This window comes from Centroberyx affinis, unplaced genomic scaffold (genome assembly GCF_046629955.1).
Source record: "Centroberyx affinis isolate AG114_WGS23_722 - 3 ecotype Tasmania unplaced genomic scaffold, CSIRO-AGI_Caff_v1 ptg000937l_1, whole genome shotgun sequence".
Classification (NCBI taxonomy): Eukaryota; Metazoa; Chordata; class Actinopteri; order Beryciformes; family Berycidae; genus Centroberyx; species Centroberyx affinis.
In genome coordinates, this window is record NW_027279513.1 from 159,304 (window position 1) to 181,655 (window position 22,352).

At 44.5% G+C, this 22,352-nt stretch overlaps 2 protein-coding genes across 4 annotated transcripts; one reads left to right on the forward strand and one right to left on the reverse strand.

The window, feature by feature from the left end:
• The first annotated feature begins 1,602 nt into the window (after positions 1 to 1,602).
• Positions 1,603 to 6,598, forward strand: LOC139645986 (protein Tob2). The gene is made up of 2 exons (XM_071521876.1): positions 1,603 to 1,651; positions 3,999 to 6,598. The coding sequence occupies exon 2, from the start codon at positions 4,260 to 4,262 to the stop codon at positions 5,484 to 5,486; it is 1,227 nt and encodes a 408-aa protein (XP_071377977.1). The 5' UTR covers positions 1,603 to 1,651; positions 3,999 to 4,259; the 3' UTR covers positions 5,487 to 6,598.
• Positions 6,599 to 10,761: 4,163 nt separating this feature from the next.
• On the reverse strand, positions 10,762 to 17,874 carry tefb (TEF transcription factor, PAR bZIP family member b). 3 transcript variants are annotated; one of them, XM_071521857.1, is made up of 6 exons: positions 17,545 to 17,874; positions 16,708 to 16,726; positions 16,401 to 16,662; positions 16,197 to 16,295; positions 14,772 to 14,987; positions 10,762 to 14,155 (listed from the first exon to the last, which is right to left on the reverse strand). In XM_071521857.1, the coding sequence occupies exons 1-6, from the start codon at positions 17,678 to 17,680 to the stop codon at positions 13,940 to 13,942; spliced, it is 948 nt and encodes a 315-aa protein (XP_071377958.1). In that variant the 5' UTR covers positions 17,681 to 17,874; the 3' UTR covers positions 10,762 to 13,939. The 3 variants fall into 3 exon arrangements, with proteins under 3 accessions (XP_071377958.1, XP_071377957.1, XP_071377956.1); XM_071521856.1 differs by having other exon boundaries at positions 14,772 to 14,973; positions 16,264 to 16,624; positions 16,670 to 16,726; XM_071521855.1 differs by having other exon boundaries at positions 14,772 to 14,989; positions 16,166 to 16,726.
• Positions 17,875 to 22,352: the final 4,478 nt, after the last annotated feature.

Below are 22,352 nucleotides of genomic sequence, written 5' to 3' on the forward strand. Positions count from 1 at the left end.
ATTATAAAAGCCCGTTATTTTATTACTGTGCTGTGAGGAAAACAGTCATTCTCTCATTATGTTCCTATGATCATTTTAAATTTGGATAAAATATTTTAAGACGTGAAAGATTAAGCCGAGTGGTTTGGTATAAAAATATATATATATATATATATTATATCATATATGCAGTTATTATTCTTTCACTAAAATCCTTGTCTGAACTGAACATCTTTGAAAATTTTAAGTTTCTAAATAATGTCTACATGCAACTACACCTTGCATATTCTGTGAACACATGGAATGCATGAGAATTTTTATATTGCAGTATTACATTTTTATTTCCGTTTGCAACATAGATGGTAGACTGAACAAAAACATTCAATAAGTTGAACCAACTAAAATTATTGAAGTTTGCAAGTGGAACAATTTGTTTGTGTATTATTTTTTATAACATTATGTTCTCTCCTTCTAGAAATGGAAAAAAAAATAAACTGCCACAGCATAAAAGACGCACGTATTCCGTTACATTCGCACAAAAAAGTAGATTTTGTCTGTGTTCTAAAAAATATCCTCCAAATTATGAATAGATTTGGCATGGTCTGTGCAAATAATGTGATGTGTTATTGTCAACTAAATGTTTGAGGATGGGCACGTTTTCATTCATACCATTAAAGCAATAGTATCCCTTAATTATGGGAGGTATTAGGCTATATTTAAAGGGACTTTGGGTAAAGTCCAGAATTGGTGTAAACACTTAAAAATACTCATGTGGAAAATCACTAACATGAAAAGTACTAAGAAAAGTAGTGTGAGGTACAGTAACTAAAGCAGTGGTAATTAGTTACTCTCCACCTGTGTCGCCCTCAGAAACCACCACACATCATTTAGCTCATTGAACGTCATTACCCACAAGCCCTGCTAAATGTCATATTGCTTTACTTGCTGAATGGACGCTGCAACCCAATAAACTCTAGGTCCTCCCCCATCTCAACCAATAGAGACTCTGTTGCTATCACCGCTTATATTTTTAGCAATGGTTCAGCACCGCAGCAAACTACAAATATCCCTCCGCCAAATAAACTAGAGCACGTTTTCCCAGTTTGGAATAATCTGGGGGGAAGCAAAGTTATTTTTCTGATCTTTGGTGCAATTTAATTTGATTTTATGAAAACATATTGAAGCCACATAATCGTGCATTGTGTCTGGAAGTTGGGCAGCTGAATATTTGAAATAAATATATCTATTTTTTTTATAATTGCTCTGCTGGTTTATATCTCATAGACAGGGATGCCCTTAGTGGTGAAGTGGCAGCAAAATAGATGCATAAATCATTTGGAAAGGCTAATAACGCAGCGCCTATATGATAACATCAAGAAAGTAGTTCCTGTGTACCGTCACGGCGCTGGGGGTGTGGGCGAGTCACACTGTATAAATACGCCGGGTTGTCAAACAGTAAAGTTTTCTCTGGTCGCTCCGTGCTAACTGTCAGCCGAGGAACAACTGGGAAACCCTTTGCCATCTCAGAATTAGGGTAGAGGTAAACCCGAAGGTGAAATACCTGTCTGCCGACGAACATTTAACAGCCAGTGACTCGACAAATCACCTTGAAATCCGCGAAAACACAAGGGAATTAACTGAAACGCAGGAGCAGAAGTCAAGCTTGGCATCAGTAAGTATAAACAGTATCTTCAGTCGTGCATGAAACAGGCTAATTGCATTTTAATATGTAGTAGGCGCGTTTATTCAGAACAGCATGTCGTCGTTGTTGTTGTTGTTGTCCTTTTTTTTCTTTCTTTTTTTTACAGAACAATCCATCAAAATGCACTGACTGTAATGAATGGGTCTGTAATGGATCTGCCATCCATTTTAGATTCAGATTTTTCTTCTTCTTCGCCAGTGGATTTTTAGCTGAAGTGAGACACCAAAAGTCTGCTCTGCCGTCATATATATATACCTTCGTTTTATATGTTGTTTATGCTAAAGATGGACTCTCCTTCATTTTCCGAGTACAGCCTCGGTCTACTGCTCGATATACTGCAATATTCACCACTTAATTAGCTTCATAATTCAATTCACAGTGACAATTTGGTAAGAAGGGGTTCTCCAGTTGCATGTCGGCTAAATGACTGTCCTTTCTGCTCCGGTGCCTTCTGATAGACATCGAAGTAATTCCCACATACACCTTGCCGCTTTATTCTCTGAGCTTGTCATCATCCATGCAAAGTTGGATCTTATTTTCTTGCATCTCAGCTTCCCTTGCATATTCATGCCTATCTATGCCATCTGGCAGATAGGTGTGCAAAATATTCCCATCTCAACGGGCCTGTAAACAATAGACCATTTGAAGTTATTTTTGTTGCTATTGAACAGGGAGCGTCCAGCTAGCCCATCACCCCCAAGGAAAAATCACAATAATATTCCTGTAATATTTGAATAGGGACTTAGTGTGTCTGTGGTGAGTTTAGTGTGACCTATTTATGGCATTTTCTTGTATTTTTGATTGTATCACTATAACATTCCTCATACATCCCTCCATAGATTTATAGTTTAACTGTGATGTATCATATCTTCATAAAATGTATTGTAGGATTGCTGTAGCTGTTTTTCACATGGGGTAAACGCAGATCTGCTGGCTCGGATGCATCGCAGCACAGATGCACATATGCAGCTCTGACAATGAGCCAATGTAAACAAATATATAACGTACAGCTCCATGCGATTACACTGTCGTGACCCAAAACAAAAGCAGGCCTGTAAAAACGAATCAGGCTTCTTCATCCTGTATAACAGGTCTGCAGGTGAAGATGCAAGGGGCTGAGAGGTGATTTACGAAATAGGCTAGTTGGATGTTTTGGGGGGAATTGCAAGCCGTGTTTGTTATTGAGAGCTTTCATTGCACTGTTGTCGCATCAAGTCTGCAGATTTTAAGTGAACCCTGCTTCTAATGACATTGAATGACATTGGATGTTGGATATTTTGATGCCGTCACTTGGTAAGAAGAGATATGAATGCAGAAGCGAAGATGCACTACCCTAGCTGTGTGGGGACTCAAAGCCAAAGGCAGCCTGGCTAGATTTGTGTTAATAATGGCCGTTGCAGCTGAACAGATGGATGGACTGATCCTCTTGTGTTCAAAAGATCCTTTCCTACAGTCAGAGTTGAACTCATCTTCAACTTAACCTATGGGGGGGAGGGGGGCGTGAACAAACCGATCGGATTTCATTGTTACAGATGCTGCAAAATGGGGAGAGTACCAATCCCCCAGCTCCCTTCCATTTTCCCCTTCAATGTCACCTTTTCCATTCTAGGCGAATAATACATAACGTTTTAAACCGCCGTTCCTGGTGCCTATAGGTCCAACCTGCACACGTTTATCGGCAGTAACATTAGAATTGGCTTTAATCGGGCCCGTATTTCCAATCTTCGTCGCTGAATCCCACCTGGCATGGAAGTGAATGTGAGTGAATCTGAATTGTTTATGTGTGGGGCAGGTGCGGGGCGGGGGGAGGCGAGCGCACGCGGTGATGACGTTGACGGTATTGCATGATGGGAAATGATGTTTTGAACACTCAACAACTGCCCTGCCATTTTACACTTATCCTCAATAAGTCTTGTGATTTTTTGGGGGGGATTTTTTTTTTTTGCATCACTACAAGCTCACATTCAGTTTGATTTTGCATGGTGATAAATGGTTTCTGTGTGTTTCAAAATGGCAACGCATTTAGCAGGAGTGACTCTATGGGATCGGGTTCAGATTATAAAGGATTTATGGAGCCTAGATCACAGCATCTGTTACGTCCATCAGTGCATCTTTCAATTGACAGGGACACAATATAAGCTGGTACAAGTATAATTTCCATGTATGTGTTATTGAGGGGAATAGTAGCTTGATAAATTGTTTTTCTCACCTTTCCTTTATAGAGACAAGGGAGCACCATCTCCTTTCATGTATCCTCAAATCTTCCCCTGGTTCTTACATGGTAAAATAACATTTCCTTCTCCTTTTTTCCTCACAGTTGGGACCTGACATCATTGTTGGACATTACTGAGGAAGAAAACAACTGGTCTCTCCCTCCAGCCTTTCAGGAAAGCTCCTAAAGGCTTGGACTGCGACCCCTGACCCTGCCTTCAAGGTGCCTTTACCATGGTGACAATAAAAGCATCATACACTTTACAATAAGCCAGAGAGAAAACCCCCGTTTCCGCTGTTGCATCGCCTCGGTTTCAACACTATCTGAAACGCTTTGCTACCAAGACAACGCCAACCTGGTGCAGCCATGCATCTGGAAGTGAAGGTCGCCCTCAACTTCATCGTGTCCTACCTGTACAACAAGCTGCCTCGCCGTCGAGCTGACTTATTTGGCGAGGAGCTGGAGAGGATACTGGTGTCCCGCTTCGAGGGCCACTGGTACCCCGAATCCCCTCTCCGGGGCTCCGCCTTCCGCTGCCTTCACCTGGGAGCGCCCAGGGACCCGGTGGTGGAGCTGGCTGCCAAGAGAAGCGGCCTGGACACGGAGGAAGTGCGCGCCAACGTTCCCGCCGAGCTCAGCGTGTGGATCGACCCTTACGAGGTTTCCTACCAGATCGGGGAGAAGGGAGCCGTGAAGGTGCTGTACCTGGAGGACCCCCCCAGACTCGGGAGCGAGGGCGAAAGGGCCGACGGGGTGATGAACGGAGACGGTAAAGGAGACGCGGAGCTGGAGGAGGCCAAGAGTCTGGGCTTCAACCCGGACGCTCAGGTGTTCGTGCCGATCGGGGGTCAGGTGTCCCCGGTCCTCCTGCCCTCTCTCTCCAGCTCGCCCACGCCTCTCTCGGCCCAGTCCTGCCCGGGGCTCTTCAGCTACCCGAGCTCCAGCACGCCCACCGACCCCGCCGCCCACTCCTCCAACACCGCCACCCCGTCTCCTCCCAGCGGGGGGCTGCCCTACCTCTCCGCTCAGCAGCCGTCCACCGCTCTCCCCGGCGCCCGTCCTCCCATCCAGCCCATCACCTTCACCACCGCCAGCTTCGCCGCCACTAAATTCGGCTCGACCAAGATGAAGAAGTGCAGCGGCTCCGGGTCGGCGGGCGGCTCCGGCGTCGGAGTCGGCGTGCCGCCCGCCCAGAGGATGCTCTCCCGCTCCCCGACCGCCATCTCGGCGCCGGAGCTGCTGAAGCACAAGCCCCTGTCTCTGTCCTTGCACTCCCTCGGCGGTCCGATCCCCAGCCAGCTCTCCCCCAACGCCAAAGAGTTTGTCTACCCAGGATCCCCGGGGCCCCTTTACTTCGACGCCGACACCCAGCCCATGCAACCTCACGCCAGCCCCTTCCAGCCCCCGCACTCTGTCAACTCCCATCCGTCCTTTGACCCCTTCTCCAGCCCTCCTCCTGCCCAGGGTGTAGGCATCATCGGCGGCAGCGGTGGAATCTCCTACATGGAGAAGCCGCCGTTCGTCGAGGGTTTAGGGAGCTACAACCTGCAATATCCTAGCCAGTCCTTCCAGCCTGTTGTGCTGGCCAACTAAGCCTTTACTTGTAAACACGATGATGATGATGGGAGTCGCTGTAGCAGGAGTTGCGTATAGGACGGTGATGCTCCAGATATTTTCAGTTTTTCTAATGGAATTGTTCTTACTACTAATACAAGTTAAGAATTAGTTTTACTACAAAGACTTACAGTACCACATCCACTGCGTATTTCATGTGAGTTGCTTTGTTCCTCCATATTACACACCCACCCCCCCACCCCCACCCTGCACCTTACTGTTCCCCCTCATGTTTTGTTTGTTGGGCGGGCGGTGGGGGGGGGTAAGTTCCTTTCTACCATGAGTAGTTGCCAATCTCTTAGTGCAGAGATGTTTATTATTTTGCATTGAATGTTAATGTGAGGGAGATTGATGTCCTTAACTTGAAGTCTAATGGACCCGGTTAGTATAGCAGTATATGTAATAGCTCCATTTTGCACTGCACTGTCATGCTGTGAAAAAGGACCTGGCCAAGTCCTGCAGGGAACGACGGCTGTGGAAAGCTCAGCACTTTGCACTGCAATCTGCTCTGCCCTAGTTGCCACAAATACAGAGAGGGGGGCTGTGCTGTCTCGGTGTGTGTGTGTGTGTGTGTGTGTCTGTGTAGTCCTCCGGTGTTCGCTGTTCTGTTTCGTCGTAGCTTATTGTGATCGAGACTCGTCCTTTGTATGGTGGGCCTGTTTAGCCTTGAAACACACATGCGTGGTCTGAGTCTGTGTTTGTAGTCGTTGCCAGTCTCCGGCTGTATATCAGAAGCGGTTGCTTATCGTCAACTGAAATACTGTGTACATGACAGGGGTGTGAAGGAAGCGAGTGCAGTGGAGGGAGCTTTAGGATGTTCAGGCAGCAGTGTAGGGGTATGAAGCTTTCAGGAGTAGTTGCTGCTGGGAAGGTCAGGAAACCTTGTTGAATGTGAAAGGCAGATGAATCTTTGCATTTTAGGAACGTACCGGTGTGCTGATATCTCAAATACACACACACACACACACGCAGGGATGTAAATAACGGTTTCATACATATACACAAATGGACAGACATGCACACACACACACAAACAGACACGCGTGGGATGCATGCATAGGATTCCAGTCAGCAGTGTGTGAAGGTGAACAGGCAGAGTAGGAGGGGAGGGGGAGGGGATGCAGCAGTTAAGCAGTAGGGATTGTGATAAATGGCTTAGCATGACTTTGACTATGAAGGAGAGGTCTTACTCTGCGGGGAGAGGAGGATGAAGAAGGGGGGGGGGGGGGGAGTCAGAAGGAAGTGTGAGACGGAGGCAGTTAGAGGGTTTCGCCTCCTTGGTGGCGTCCAGGGTGCGTTGGCTTAGAGAGCGACACTTTGAAACCCAGAGCACGTTTCTGGTGAGCTTAAATGGTATCGAAGCCAAAGGCTCGCACTGGTTCTTAAATTATCTCTGTTCCCCTGGCCCTTCATCTTACAGTTAAGGTTGTTTTCTGTCTCTTTTCCCAGTCGCAGCGATCGGCGATGTGGACTAACGTACAAAGATGAATGTTCTTTGTTGACGTTTGGCTTTTGTCGCTTTATGGTGACGCCTTGTCAGATCTCTGGCAGTCTCCTATTTCTGGCAATAGTAAGTTGACCTGCCCGGGTCCATGTGATTGTGGGTTAGTCACTAGAGGGGAGGGCAAGCCCGACTCCCTCAAATGTCCGTTTTGAGCTGTCCAGCACTTTATATTATTGGGCTCCCGAGGCCGCGTGTGTCCCCCGCCGCCTCGGGACGGAAACGCTCTCATTCCTTTGCCCTCGGTTTGTTAATGGCACATTTCGTTCCAGCCGTCATGAAATGCTTTAGAGATTCAAAGATGAACTCCATTTGTACTTAGATGGATCACGCTGGTGGGGAAGTGTTCTCAGTCTTGTCCGTTATTTGAATGTTTTCTAGACTTGTGCCCATAAATGTCTTTGTATAAGCTGACCCAAGGACCCTTGACTTGTGCTCTGTGACAGTTTGTCATATGCATGCATGCAGTCATGCAAGTTTTATTTCTTGTTTTTTTTGTTTATTTCCTTTCAAGGGGATGGGTGGGGAGGTACACATATCTCTTTATAAATGTTCTGATTGTGAGGGAAAGATGCATTTATACATTTGTTTGTAATTTATTTCCAAGTTTTCTATATTTTTCTTGTTTTTGCAGAAGAATTATCAAGTACATTTGTAAAGATAGAAATTACAATATAACTCCAGGAATATATATATAAAAAGTTCTTATGTTCAAATTCTTTGTTTAGTTTCTTATGTGCTGAAGTTATTTTTTCAACAAAAAAAAAATAACCATGAATATATGCAAGTTGAGACAAAAGTAAAGATGTATAGAATAAAGTATTGAATGTGTATTGTACCTTGTACAGCATTTGTCTAATAAAAGACGGGTAAATGTATTCATTTTTCAAGTTGGATTTTTGGAGAGTTTCAGAAGTGAATGTTTACAATGGGTTTGTGTAGGAAAAGATGGCTAATATCACTTTTCTGTGCTCTTAAGGCAGTCTGACAACACTATACTCCCTGTTCTCATAGGCAGTGCATTTAAACCAAAAACCCCCATACATTTCAAATACATTTTTTGAGGCTACCTTTTTATTTGAATTCAATGCATATTTATGTGTATCTGAAATTCTCAGTCAGTCGCCCCTCCAATTTTTCCCTCTGCCACCAAAACTCTCCATCACTGACTGTTTTTTCTTTGCCATACATCAATACCTCTAACCTGTTATTTTTGTGAATAAAATGGCTTCCAACTGCGCTCTCACACAAAGAAGCCGCTGCAAGTCTGCCATTTTATATTTCACATCAAATTTCATTTTATTTCACCTCCTTTTTTTTTTTTTTTTTTTTTTTTTTAAATTGGCTGTCCTCTCCCCATCAGCCTGGCCCACTGGTCCTGATACTATAGCCATATCCCAGACTGTCTTTGCTTACACAGATACTCACCCTTCTCCAGTGCAGTGTAATGCCATAATTTCAAATGCCCTGAGGGAATCAAGGGGTTTCTACCTCTCTTCACCCTGGAAAAAAAAAATCCAATATATTTCTTCAATAAGAAGACAGTGTTAACGGCAGGTTTTGGAAAGACGAAGGAAATGAATGTGCTGTGAATGTGATTATGATCAGTAATTAGTCAAGCCTGGTTGAGATGGCCTGTGTTGGAGGGGAAACCGCTCATTTCATTGTGTCTTTCTTTAGAGATTTTTTGGTCTCATCCAAGTCCAGATGTCCCAAGTGTCTCCAGCTTCCTCTCTCGCTCTCATATTTTCAATATTTGTCAGATTACTCTGTGCAAGCAGATGTGTTTAATTTCCTGCGTGTACAAAGTGGGTCTGGAGGTGAGAGGTGGTTTGAGGCTGAGTGGAGATCAATGATGGCTAGATGAGAAGGGAGGGGAGGGGCGGGGGGGGGTCTTGGTCTTGACTTTGTCAGTTGGTTGTCATTGGATGATCTTCTCCATACAGCAATTAAAAATGTTTTTTTTGGTCAAATCTACTCCAATATCAGGATATTCCACAACCAGGGTTGACAATTACTGAAGAGGAAAAACAAGAATTTTCTATTCTGATGTCCTTTGCTTATATCTATGTGTGCATTTTATTTTGCACTTTGGAATATTTTGTTGTCATAAAAGAAGTTTATTTTCTATGTAAGATTTAACATTTAAGAGTAAATGGATATAATTAAAAGTTCAGATGATATATAAATATAGTGCTTTCTTTTCTGCCTGTATTTTGTTATCATTTTTCCTATTTTGTATCTGATCTGTACACCCTGTAGATGTATAATGAATCTTTCACTACTGAAATGCAATGACCTGTTTTCTGTGCTGCCCCTTGGGAATGGGGAGTTACTACTGCAGTTTCTTATTGTATCAGATTCTTTTTTAAGTTTGTAATAAAAACAGAATGGCAAAAATAAGCATGGAAAATAAGCTGATTGTCTCGTCCTCATTGTCCGTGGGTGTGTTAGTTATGAAATGCCTATCAGAGAATGAAAGAGATAATAAAGACGGAGATGAATTCTGCTCCTTTCCACCTCACAGAACATTTGCATGCCATACCCGGCTGATGTTGTGCTGCCGCTGAACATTTTGCACATCAAAGATTAGGAGAAGTCGATTCCCGTGTTGTTGTTGAGCGAGCCTCGGATTTAAATGGCAGGGCCAATATGTCCTGCTATTGCAGTAAACAAATTCAAGTGAAGTTTGATCAATAATTCAAAGCGAAAAGATGAAATCCTCACATGGTAAACAACCAGATTGCTCACCAGCCCTCTCAGCTGGACCCGTCCCAGTAGATGTTACCTGATATTTCATCATCTAGCGGAACGCCTCGGCTCTATCTGCTCCCTGTGTGTGTGTGTGTGTGTGTGTGTGTTGAGTGTGTCAGATGCGGCCGAGCCAGGTCGCCTATGGCTCCCTCATGTGAGGTGAATACACTTGGCCGTGCTCTCTATAGTGGCGTGTAGTGGTTTGACATTAACATGCATGGCTGGGCTCCTCCTTGGCTCTCCTCCGCTCTCCTCCATCTCTTCATCGCCCACTCACTGCATCCCATCCTCCCTCCCTCCTCCCCTCGGCTCACATGTTTTGCTGTATCTCTCCCCTCCCTCTCTCTCTCTCTCTCTCTCGCTGCATCCCTGGTTTTCCCTCCCTCCCTGACTCTCAGCCGTCCATCCCCCCCCCTTGCCATCTTGTTTGCCCCATCTCCTACCCCCCCCCCCGCTTTCTATCTCCTCCCATTCTCCTTCACCCCCTTCCCGCACTTCCCTCCCACCCTTTCTGCTCTCCCCCTATCACCACCCTTTCCTCTCCTCACTCCCCTCCATCCTTCCAACCAGCCGCCTAATCCCTCCCTCCCCGTTCCCACCGCCCCTCCCTCCCCTCCCTCCCCATGCTCTCCTCACTTTTCTTCTCTTTCTCTATCCCCCCACCCCCCACCCCGCTGGTCTTTGAGGCTGCTGCTGTTACGCAACATTGCTCCCCTGTGTGTGGATGTGATCATTACGTAACATCTCCTACTCCTCTGGAATACTGATGAGCGGGAGGACAAGCGAGGAGGGGACAGCGAGAGACACAACAACAACAACAAAATCTGTGTACATGTGTGTATTAAGCGAGAAGGAGGCTCATTTGTCCACCACACTGTGCACCTGTTTCTTTTTTTTTTTCTCTATCATCATCATCCTCTCTTTGTCTCTCAGCATCACAGCGTGCCTCCCACCGCAGCTGGTCGATGACTCACAGCAAGGTCGAAACGAGAGCTCACGTTTCATTAGATCCCATTTTATTTCATATGCATGATACAAGATACAGTTAGGACATGGTACTGCCATCGCACGTATCCTATACTTGGGTAGGACAATAAAAAACACAACAAAATGCATCTTTTTTTATATAAAAAGAGAAAACAAAGCAAACCCTCACAAATAAACAAACAAAAAAATACCATTAAAAATTTATTTAATAGACAGGTTTAAATATTTTTTTCAGGAGTATTGTAGCTATTTTGTATAGTAAAAAACGGAGACTGCTACATATGCTGTTATATTAATGACCTTGATTTATAGTCTTCTGACAGTACCTTTAGTCAGCCTGGTGCACAACACTTTTGATTTGGTTAAAAAATAAACTAGAAGTTTCCATACATCAACTACTATTATGTATCAACAGCATAATGTAGTCTATGTCAAGTTTGAATGTCAATGCAAATAAAACACCTTGCTGAATGTCTATTATACTGGACCATCAGGAAACTGAAACAAACACAGAGTCTATCGAGAAAGCACAAAAGCACCGACTTGTCCAGTGTATCTAGATATAGATCAATCTTTAGTAAATAGAAAATAATCCACACAGTGATCAAAAGAATCCCTTTTCAACTGATGTTCGCCCCAAGGTCAAGCTGACTGCACGAGGATGGGGCACGAATATGCCAGTCATGAACAGAGGAAGTCAGAGCGGTCGAGCAAAGATGCTCTGTCCACTTCAGACAGAACATCAACATGTACAATGGGCCGTCGATCTACCCATCCAATAGCATATGTCTAGTACAATGTCAATTATTTTCAGTGATAGTTTTACAGACATAAGTACACTTGGTGTAAAAATGTTCAGGAAAAAAATCAAATAAATGACACAATTTTACTGGGTTTCATGCATTAGAATCCCAAACTACAGGGGATCTAAACTGGAAGCACAAATGACTTTGGGACATTTCTCCATTTAGTACATCACTTTACATAGAACATCATCATTGAAATAAAACGAGCATTGAATAACAGAGTATTATTGCCACATGTATTTTTCTTTCCAAGTTTACAATGTCGATAATGAACACAAGCTGACTGATCACAAAAACCCATCAGCCGAAGACACTTGAGATATTGAGTCCCATTGCTTAACAGTCTGTAACGTATTTACTAATTTAGACACAGACTCAGCCACTTTGGCAAAAGAACTTGTTCATCGTGTCCGATTCAAGGTTTTGCTAAATGGAACTAAGCTGCATTATATGTGCTCTCTGTGTCGACAGCGCTGCTGAGTAGCCCCGCGAAACTTTTGCATGAATCCAAAGATTACAAATTCTTAACATCGCTTACTGCTGGACCGTTTAACAAAGAAAGTGTTGGATGAGGTAAATATGAACCTGCCCTGTCCTTGATATATAGATATTAAGAAAAATAATCCCATACAACTCTTTTTTTTATATAAAGCTGTTTTCAAAACAAACATCCAAAAGCACAGTTTACCCATTGAAGTCCCTGCGTAGTCATTGGTTCCATTAGGAGTATTGTTCCTCAAAGGAAATATAATAATCTGACGTATTGTTGTACATCACAATCAATAGATGCATTATTACCTTCAGAATAATTACAGCACTCATCATAATGTGACTATTTGGCAAACATAAGGAATAGTATTAGGTTAGTAAAGACACAGACAGAATCCCTGTCTCACAGTTAGGGAATAAAAGACCATGACATAGTCATTTATTTACAAGGTTTAGGAGCAGTCATCTTCGGGTCTGGTAAAAAACAATCCAGCCATCACTTCACTGTGACGAGGCAGGCAGCGGCTCTAGCGCCCTCTACTTGCAGTGTGCAGTAAAATAAACATCCCTACATATAACATACCCCTCCACCTGTGAGGGCCCGGGAATCACCGAACATTATGCCTTCATCAACAGCCAATGACCTACTGAAAAAACCAAGTCCTGCTCGTGCTCCGTGTGTAAAATCTTCATCATTTGGGGAAATCCCAAACAGTCTTGTTTTAGAAATTGCTTGTGAGACTCTGGAGGCTGATCTGAGTTTAGTAGAAAAGGAAAAGAAAACACAATAGCTTTAAACTGTGGGTCATGCGTCTTTTTTTTCTCAGCTACTGTGTCTCCCAAGGTGGTTGTGGTACAAATAAGGTACCGGCTCACCACCGCTATAATCCTCACACACTATGTGTCTAATCTTCACACACTATGTGTCGCTTTCTAAGGAAAGAGTGCAAAAATGGTTAACACGCAAATACACACACATATCTATGTGGTGCAGGGAGATGACTATATATACACAGAGTTCTTAAAACACAGTGTTTGTGTGTGTGTGTGTGTGTGTGTTACAAGCAAAGGCAAACATAGAAGGAAGAACTGTGAGTGAAACACACCACTAGCTGACTCTTCTCTTCTGAGGGCCTGAACTCTTTGCTTCCCTCTTCCTACCCAGACTTCACCTCGCTTCAGGTCTGCAAGTGCCACTTTGAATCTGCTCTATTCACGTGTTCATCTGTTCCTCTCCTGCCCTGTGATGAATAAATCAAGATCTTACATGCCCTTTCTTCTGAGCCTAAGCTGAAGTATTTAATAAAAAAATAAAAAAAAACAGGACAGACACGATCAGAAAGTGCACACAAGGGAAGGGTGAGGGACAGGAGGAGGAGGAGTGCACCTTTCAATATACATAACTTATAGCTGATGTTACTCATGCTTTGGTCCGCTTAGAAACTCATTGCTATGCAGTGATAAAAAAATGTGTAAAATTTAAAAAGGCCTGCGATTCTTTTGTATCATCCTGCTCTTCTTCCTGACTTTCGCGAACCCGTCTTAAGACAGACCAGTAGACGTGTATGTTGTTTTCCCTGTGTGTTTGACCGTGGGAGTGTCCAGAACATTTCCCGTCCTCTCTGAGTGTAGGAGCCAGGCGCTCTCCACAGGCCCTCCTGTGACCACTGCTCCCGATGTAGCCGCCTCACTGCCTCGCCGGTGTGGATCCACGGCTCCGGCGTCCCGTTAGGAAGAGCGACCGGAGCCTGACGCAGTGACCGGGGGTCAGCGAAGACAGCAGTGCAATTTTAGATTCCCTTGGTGTTGGTGTCTGTGTTGTATTCAGTGGGGGAGGGAGTTCTGCTTTTGTCTCATTGATACTTCATTGATTTTTTTTTTGTTTCCAAAGTCCTTTACAGCGGGCCGTACTTGGCCTCGTAGCGGGCCACGACGTTCTTGCAGCGGCCGCAGTCCTTGCGCAGCTCGGCCACCTGCTGCCGCAGCGCCGCGTTCTCCCGCTCCAGGAAGGAGGCGCGCACCGTGATCTGGTTCTCCTTCAGCCGCCGCGCGTCACGGGACCGCTTGGCTGCCATGTTGTTCTTCTTTCTCCTGGACCAGTATTTGTCATCCTGAGGGAACGATGGCAAAAGAGAGAGAGAGAGAGAGAAAAGAAAATAAAAGAAGGAGGGGAAAGGGATGGTTGAACATGACAAACATCAACCAGGGATTTGAAACAAACGAACATCTGTGTTGTGAAAACATCCCCCCGCCTTTGATCTCTAATCCTCAACAAGCCGCTCATTCTGCTTGCAAATGCTGGTGTACCGCTTTAATCTCCACCAGCGCTGACCAGGACTCTGGCCTGCTACCTATTAAAATTCTCACTGTCTGGCTCCCAACACATAATGGCATTCTGACATCTTTGTCAAAAACAACCTCATATCACATTGTATCTGTTACAGTCTCTGAATCTATCAAAACACTCAATTTACTAATTGCTAAAACTATTTCACTCTAATCTTTCAGTACACTTAATAAATTATTTGTCCACTATGTCATTAATATATCATTATGGCGATCACCTATCAACAACCCAGACCTGGATTAATTATTAATAAGTGTTAGTCTACCAGTAGTGAAAGGTGGGCGGGGTTTGCAGTTTTGAAACAAGTGAATTAATTTCCTTTGTGCTCGTCAAGAAAAATCAGATCAGCTTTTTCAACAAGTCTGTCTAAATCAACCCACCTTCTGTTCATCGGGAACAAAGACTTTCTTGGCCTTCTTGATCATGGGCTGCGGTTTCAGCTCCTCGTCAGAGAATTTGTGTTTGCGCGGGTTGAACAGCTCTCCTCCCGGCACGCTGGACAGAACCAGGTCTGTGGGGTCCGGCTGGAAATTTATATCCACCTCGATGGCCTCTGGGTCAATGGGGGAGGGCGTGTTTCGACCGATGGTCTTACGCTCTAGGAGGGGGAACAGTGAGGAGCACAGTTAGAGAGTGAGCTTGGGCTACAAGAAAGGCCACTCCAATACAGGAAATGCCCTACATACTTCTGCTACTATCTTCTATGGGGATAAGAATGGCACTAAAAAACTTCTCTGAATGCTTGCTAAAACTTGAGGGAAACAGATGAGATTAAGTGACAGAAGGTTGTGTTTTCCTACATTGAGACAAGTTGGTTTGTGCTGACAGTGCAGTCTGCAGGAGACTTTAAAGAACTCTGAGGTGGACTCACTGGATTGTAAGAGGACGATAACGTAAGAACGAAACTACGACCGGGGTCTAAAATAACAGAAAACTCATAGCTGTTTACCCAAGTCTCTCCCAAGGACACTTGGTTTCATTCTGTCAGGTGAAATGAAGGGTTGCACATGTAGCTGTGCTTCTATTTCAGTACCATGTGAGCTCCAACACACATGGCACTGCACGTACTCCTATGTGCGTGTGTGTGTGTATGTATGTGTGGCAACAGAAGAGCACCACACTGCATATCCTTAGTGTCCCTAACAACGTTTTGAGGGATTGAGAAAAACTAGTTGATTTTCTCACTGCCAGCCAAGACTTTGCATTAGCATTAACATTAACACTGGCACTTCCATTGTAATTTAGCTTGTAGATTATCGTGGTCCAAAGGTAATGAGATACTTTTTCTACACAGGTGACAATTCTAGCTGTCAGATGCAGTTTAAAATAATGGAAAATGTGGTGATGCAAGGTTTCTGCAGGTCACAGTGATGTGTACTGTACATATAGTACACTGTGTCATGTTGGCCATATGCCAAACATGTAAAGGCTACTTCCTAATTTTGGGTGTGTCTCTGCAAATGTCATGTATAGATAACGTTATGCCCGTGTCTACATGTGTGAACATGTTAAGTGTAACTATATATAACGACGGATAGTGCTTCAGCTTGTGGGGAATGCTTCAGTGTCCAGTAAAGCTTTATGTACAGAGTTTAAGATTCTGAGCCTCATAGAAAACTTGATATTGATTGATAATAAACAGGATTTGTCTGTCCAAAAATCCTGGGGAAAAAAATCAAAAAACACATTTCTGAGCTAAAACGTGCAGCAACCTGAAATTTTTTAAAATCCTCCGTGAATGTAAACCACTATAAATGTAAACGGAATTACTCACCTGTTTTCTTCTCCTTCTCCTTCACCTCCACCTCCGCCGCAGCCTCCTCGGACACAGACTCCTGTTCTTCTTCTTGCTCTTCCTCCTCATCTTCATCGTCCTCTTCCTCCTCCTCCTCCATTTTGGCTGGCTGTAGGGTAGTGACCGTCACCGCTTCCTCCGGCTCTGAGGCGGCCGTGGGAGTGGCGGTGGCGGCAGGGGGGGGGGATGCTGAAGCTGAGACTTCATCAGTGGCAGCAGCAGTGGTAGTAGTAGTAGTAGGAGCCTTGGGGATGCTTTTCCCTTTGTCTTCCTCTGGGGTCAGGCTCTTCTGCAGCTCCTCCTCCTCCAGGCTCACAGGGATCCCGTTCTCCAGGAGGAACTCATCCAGGTCCATGTACTCCAGGTGGAAGGTCTCCCCGTCATAGGGGATGGTCTTCTCCCAGATGGCCGGGGTCAGGGAGGCTGAGACTCCTCCTCCTCCTCCTCCTGCCATACCTCCAGAGCCTCCTCCAGCGCTGCCGCCTCCTGCTCCGCCACCCTCCACATCCTCAGAAGAACACAGCTTCTCCTTCTCTATTTCTGCAGTAGAGAAAGGAGGGAACAGTGGTTTTATTATTTGGCCGCTTGCTGTGAATTAAATTTGTTTTCCTGTGCACTCATGACTCCAGGGGTCCTTTCAGACCACACACACAGATGGGAAGGTGGGAAGGGGTGGAGAGAGGGATGAGGAGGTGTGGTGGTGTGCCAGCCAAATGTGAGTAAACAAAGGTGGGTTACAGCCAAAGTGCCTGTCACTGAGCCTGAAAGTAGAGCAAGAAAGACTAAAAGAAAGAATGAAGTGAAACGAGAGACAGAACAAGGTTTCAGAGAAACCAGAGAAGGGGATAGGTAGACAAAAGGAGGAGGGAGTGATAGCCCTACTCCTTCCACTGACGCACCAGAAGACACAGCGGCTGTAAACACAACCTGACCCGAAACTAGGACTAAAATAATACTTATTGAATTAGTTCGTTGCAAAGGCAACGAGTTGCTCGCCCTGTGTTGTCTTTATGGTTTGGCTGCGCTGCTTCAAGACGAGCAGAGAGCAACTGGAACTTTTTGTTCTTTTTCCCTTGCAGCCTCACTCACTTGGCACCAGCGCCCGAGATGAAACTGAACTGGCTCGGCACAACATATGGCATGTCCTTCCTACTTCCTTGTTCAACATTAATTGCAGTCATTTCATTCAAATATCACGCCCAATTCTATATTTTCAGCACTTCGAGTTGCTTTAAATGACAGATAGCATATCTAAAAAGGCATGTGTCGTACCCAAACCGTCAACAAACTCGTAATTCACAGGGCAGAGATATTGTGAGTGCCTCTCTTAATTTTCGGCTTTGCTCGACCGGGCTTACCGTCGTCGCCTTCCTCCAGTATGTTAGGAGGGGGGATGTCCATAATCTTCTTTAAAACAAAAGGGAAGCATTTCTGCGGAGCCGCTCTAACGTTACTCGGCTGAAGCGCCGTTGCTACCGCGGCTTTGCCAGGCATTGTTCCTGCCAGTCCCGACCAAACGAGATGTTCCTACCGAGAGCGGCAACCACGGTGCAAACCGAAACAAACACACAAACGAGCGGGGCTCTTCGGTCTTCTGCTGTTCACCGTCTGCTGCTTTGAAACCCGTTTGTCAATATTGACGCTTTTGGGGGCAAAACAACACTACACCGATTCGCCTGTCTCCTTATCCACCGAGAGCGCTTGTTCAATATTCATGAGCTTTGGGTCACGCCCCTTCTGGAAATAGTATGTGCTGATTGGTCGCCTGTACAGCCAATATGAATATGTATTAAAGGAGCTATATAGAAAGTACACGGGGTGTTTTTTCTGTGTAGTAGCACTGCGACTGCTTATTGGCCGCAGCTGTCCACATGGAGGTTAATCCTTTATATGGGAAGGGCTGTACTATACAGAATATACGTGCGGAACATAAACCGCAGTAAAGAACATTCAGTCTCAGGCAGCCGGAACATTTTTATCCTGTCAGTGGGAAAGTTTTCCCTCACTCATTTAGACACACGCACACTGACAAGAGACAAGAGAAGGGGGGCGTCTAAGAACAAGCACATCGCCTGTATCATACGACTACTAAATCCCACATTTGCACTCCGACATTATTAACACCTTCGGATCAAATTGCAAGTCTACCTCCTATTTATTTCTCATAAACCAATAAATGCAATGCTGTCTGTGCGTTTACTCAGCCCTCCATGACAGTTTTTTTTTTTTTGGTGCGTATCCTTCCACAAGAAGACACTCTACTCGTGGCCAAGCATGTGCCTCCACCCCCTCACGTGAAAGCACAAGCTGTCGAGGGGCGTGGCTACTGCACGTGCGGGCCAAGGCGGCGGGAGCGGATCAGAGGAGGGCGCGCGCTCTCTGAACAGCTGGCACACCACATCTGAATACAATGTGCGCTTCTCCCCGAAACATCGCTATAGTATTCCTATAGGGATGCATAGTGCGTCTGCAGTGGGGTTTTATAGTGAAGGTATCGTACTTTATAGTATTTTACCTCCTAAGGTATCACTAATACTCCGATAAGATATTATAGTTTATAGTTTCGCTGTCATATTTGTAGAGTAGCCTTCTGAAATGTGTTATAGTATATTACGATAGTTCTTCTTTGTAAGGGTTATAACCATTCATGAGTATAAACCACACGATATTGTATGAACCCCTTATTTTACCCAGTGTTTTTTCCACACAATCCTAGCCTATACATGTCTACGTATTACATTTTCATATAATTTAAATGGTACATATCATGCACGCGCTCAGTGCGCTCGCTGTACCAAAACAGTCTGCACGTTTCCGTGCGCGCGCATGCTGGGGCTGCTGGCTAGCATGCGACAGTGAGCGCGTGTATGTTTTTTTTTTCCAGCAGGATGTTGAGTTCAGGAACACAATGTTCTAACCGCACATAAGACTCCACCTTCACCACTAATCTCTCTGTCATAAATTGACCACAGTAGGTTTCTAACCGCGGTATACAAGTCCCGAGTGCCCGCTGTAAACCGTTTCAGCTGAAATGAATCCAAAACCAGTGAAATCCCTGCCGCAGGAAAACGGATCCAGCCTAACGAGCGGACACCGAAGGCTAGACTGATCTGCTGTTTACACTCCTATCTTATCTAATTGGACAGTGCAATTTCCAGGCTTAGCATCTCTAAAGCCCCGCGGTTTACTACAGATGAGGTCGTCTAACAAAACAGCAGCATCTTTCTGCAAACCACCTGATCCGCTGTTCAATATCTGGCACCGACAGGGGAGTGTACTGCCCAAGTGCCCTTAAGCAAGGCACTAAATCCCAAACTGCTTCAAGGGTTCTGCACTGCACTCTAATCTTAATGAGGAAACAGAGACTAGTGTGAGTGTGTGTGTGTGTGTGTGTGTGTGTGTGTGTGTGTGTGTGTGTGTGTGTGTGTATCTAGAGTGTGTGTACCTGGGGTAGGCATAATGACTGAATCCGGTTACTTTGTGTCTTCATGTAGGTTAGATCAATATCAAGCTATCATGTGGCAGGGATAAATGGGTCAGTCTGGCTGTCTGCGTAGTACAATAACCACAGAAGATTTCTCTACCCTCCCTTGTACTTGTGCAAGTTTCCAAAAAAACATTGTTCACAAATTCATCATGACTGCTAGTTAAACAGACAGAAGGCTCTGCTAGACAAGTGTCCTGCAAACTCACATTTCCTCCGCTTCCTGAAAAACCAAGAGGAAAAGCACGGGGATTTGACTCAACATGCAAACATCCGCGGGCCCTGATCATTTCCAGCAAACCAACACTTGTCAGTGCCCTCTGGTGTCGGTTCATTTTGTTGTAACTTGTGTATTTACTCCCCCTGAGCAGCAGAGACAGGAGGGGGCGGCCTTGTGGTCCAACTGCTACCAACAGACTGGTGGGTGATGTCTGCACACCGCAATGAACAGAACATCTATCTGAGCCAAACAGATCTACGCAGTATTATTCCAGTGTCCAGTCCACAGCAGGAGGGGCTTCGCTGTTCTACAGTTACCACACTGCGAGCGAGTAAATAAGCACTGCAAAGCTGCCCTTTCCTCAGATAGTTTAATTCCTCATAAGAAATTAGGCAGCAGTATCACCGACAGAGAAAAATAATGCAACGATTGACTCATCCCTTGTCCTAAATCGTCTCAGTGCTGACAAGATAAACAGGCCAGGGCAGTCACTGAGTAGAAAAGATGGATTATTCTTTTTTCTTCTTTCTTCTTCTGCATCTGTGCATTGTTGATGTTAAAAAAATAATCTACATTGCTGATGCTCAAAGACAAGGGACACAGGGAAAGGTGAATGACAAATGTGGGCATCACCTTGGCAAGAGATACTTAAACCAACCAAGAGACTGACGGAAAAGAACATGCAGTCTTTTCACTGACAGCAGATAAAGGAAAGGACAGACACCAAGGTGAACCATCAATGCCATGTCATATATGTCACAACAAGACAGGGGACAGCAACTTTCTCAGCCCAGAGATGTCTGCAAGTGTGTGACCTACCCATAAAAACCAGTACATGAGTTTTATATCACTCAGTGGTTCCTAACATTTTTGGCTTGCCATCACTAATGAAGGTGAACTAGAATGCTGAGCCATAACACCAAAGAATTACTTTTCTTTTCTATTTTTCTATCTTAATATATGTTATAACTCATAGTGATGTTAACCAGGAGGCCTGCAACCATGAGGCCAAACCTTGACTCTACAAGTTGCTGTATAACAATATAGTAAAAATGTAGAAAGTCTTATTAATCATAACTGAACAAGTTATGTCAGTCAGATAATCTAAAAAAAACTACACGTGTGCATTTTTGTCATGCTTAAAACATATTAGCAAACACACAAGTAAAATGTCATGTCATGTAGGATTTACTGCTTTAACTGGGAAAAGTGTTCACACCAGGCTCCTAGTAATAATCACAAGTAGGACATGTGGGATGTTTTTGTGAGCTCCAATATCTCCCATTTGGTGTCACAAATTGCATTAGTGTGTCAACACAAGCAGCAAACACTGTAGCAAATCCACAGATGTCGGCTGTCCCAGATAATGGAAATCCAAATTATCAGTTAAATCCACAGTAATACAACAAAAAAAAGCCAGTCAAGAAAAGCGAGTGATGTCTACTGCAGTTTGTTTAAGGCTGATTTTAAAGTCATAAGTGAAAATTATTTGGAATGTGGGCGTTCCAACACGTTGCACATGCGAACACTTCATCCCATTCTTTCACTTCTTCTGAGGCGTGAATGCAGCATAAATCCCAGAGTTGCCTTCAGGGCAGCAGGGTGGAACAGGGACTAGATTCAAGACCCGTGACAGCAAGCACCCGCCTTGCTGAAGTGTCCTTGAGCAACACACTGAGTCCCTACCAGCTGTTCTCTAGCTGACCCTGACCTCTGACTTCTCTGTTGAGGAGGGGGGGGATTTCCTTATAGTATCACATCATTATTCACAATCTTATGATCCCACAATAACTCACATACAGCCATGAAATACATTTACAACCCATAAGATGTCACTTTCTAGCAGTCCTCCTCAGGAGCTCCACTGAGAGAGGATTCTAAATGTCTTCAATACAATCAAATTAATATAAAAAATCAATACATGTGTGAAAGTGGCACTACAGGTGGAGCTGTATTCAGATTCTACTTGTGCCCCATCTTATATGGCAGAATAAGTGAGTGATAAAGTCCCTGTACCAAGATTAACAGTACTGTACACAAATCAATAATAGCTGCAAATCACTGAGAAATGCTCTATTACTACTGAGAAAAAAAAAATAAAATAAATAAAAAACATACTCCTCAAAACGGGGGTGGCAACAAATCCGAAAAACAACGCACTCTAAATACCTAACTGCTCTGAACAAAGCATGGAGGCTGGTGCGGAGCAGGTGAGGAAACTGACGCATCACAAAAAAGACTCAACAAGTGCAATGCCAGCAAGAAAAGATCAAGAGACTAATGATGTGATGAAATCATGAGCTAGGACTGTTTCAGCGTCGTTGCATCAGTTGCAGGTTTCTGAGGCTGCAGTGAGAAGCATCACTTTCAGCCCGCTGACATGATGCAGCTTTTGCTCACCTGTGGGCCCACACGGTTTGAATGATAATGGGAATGAGGCTGCAGCAGCTGGAGGATACATT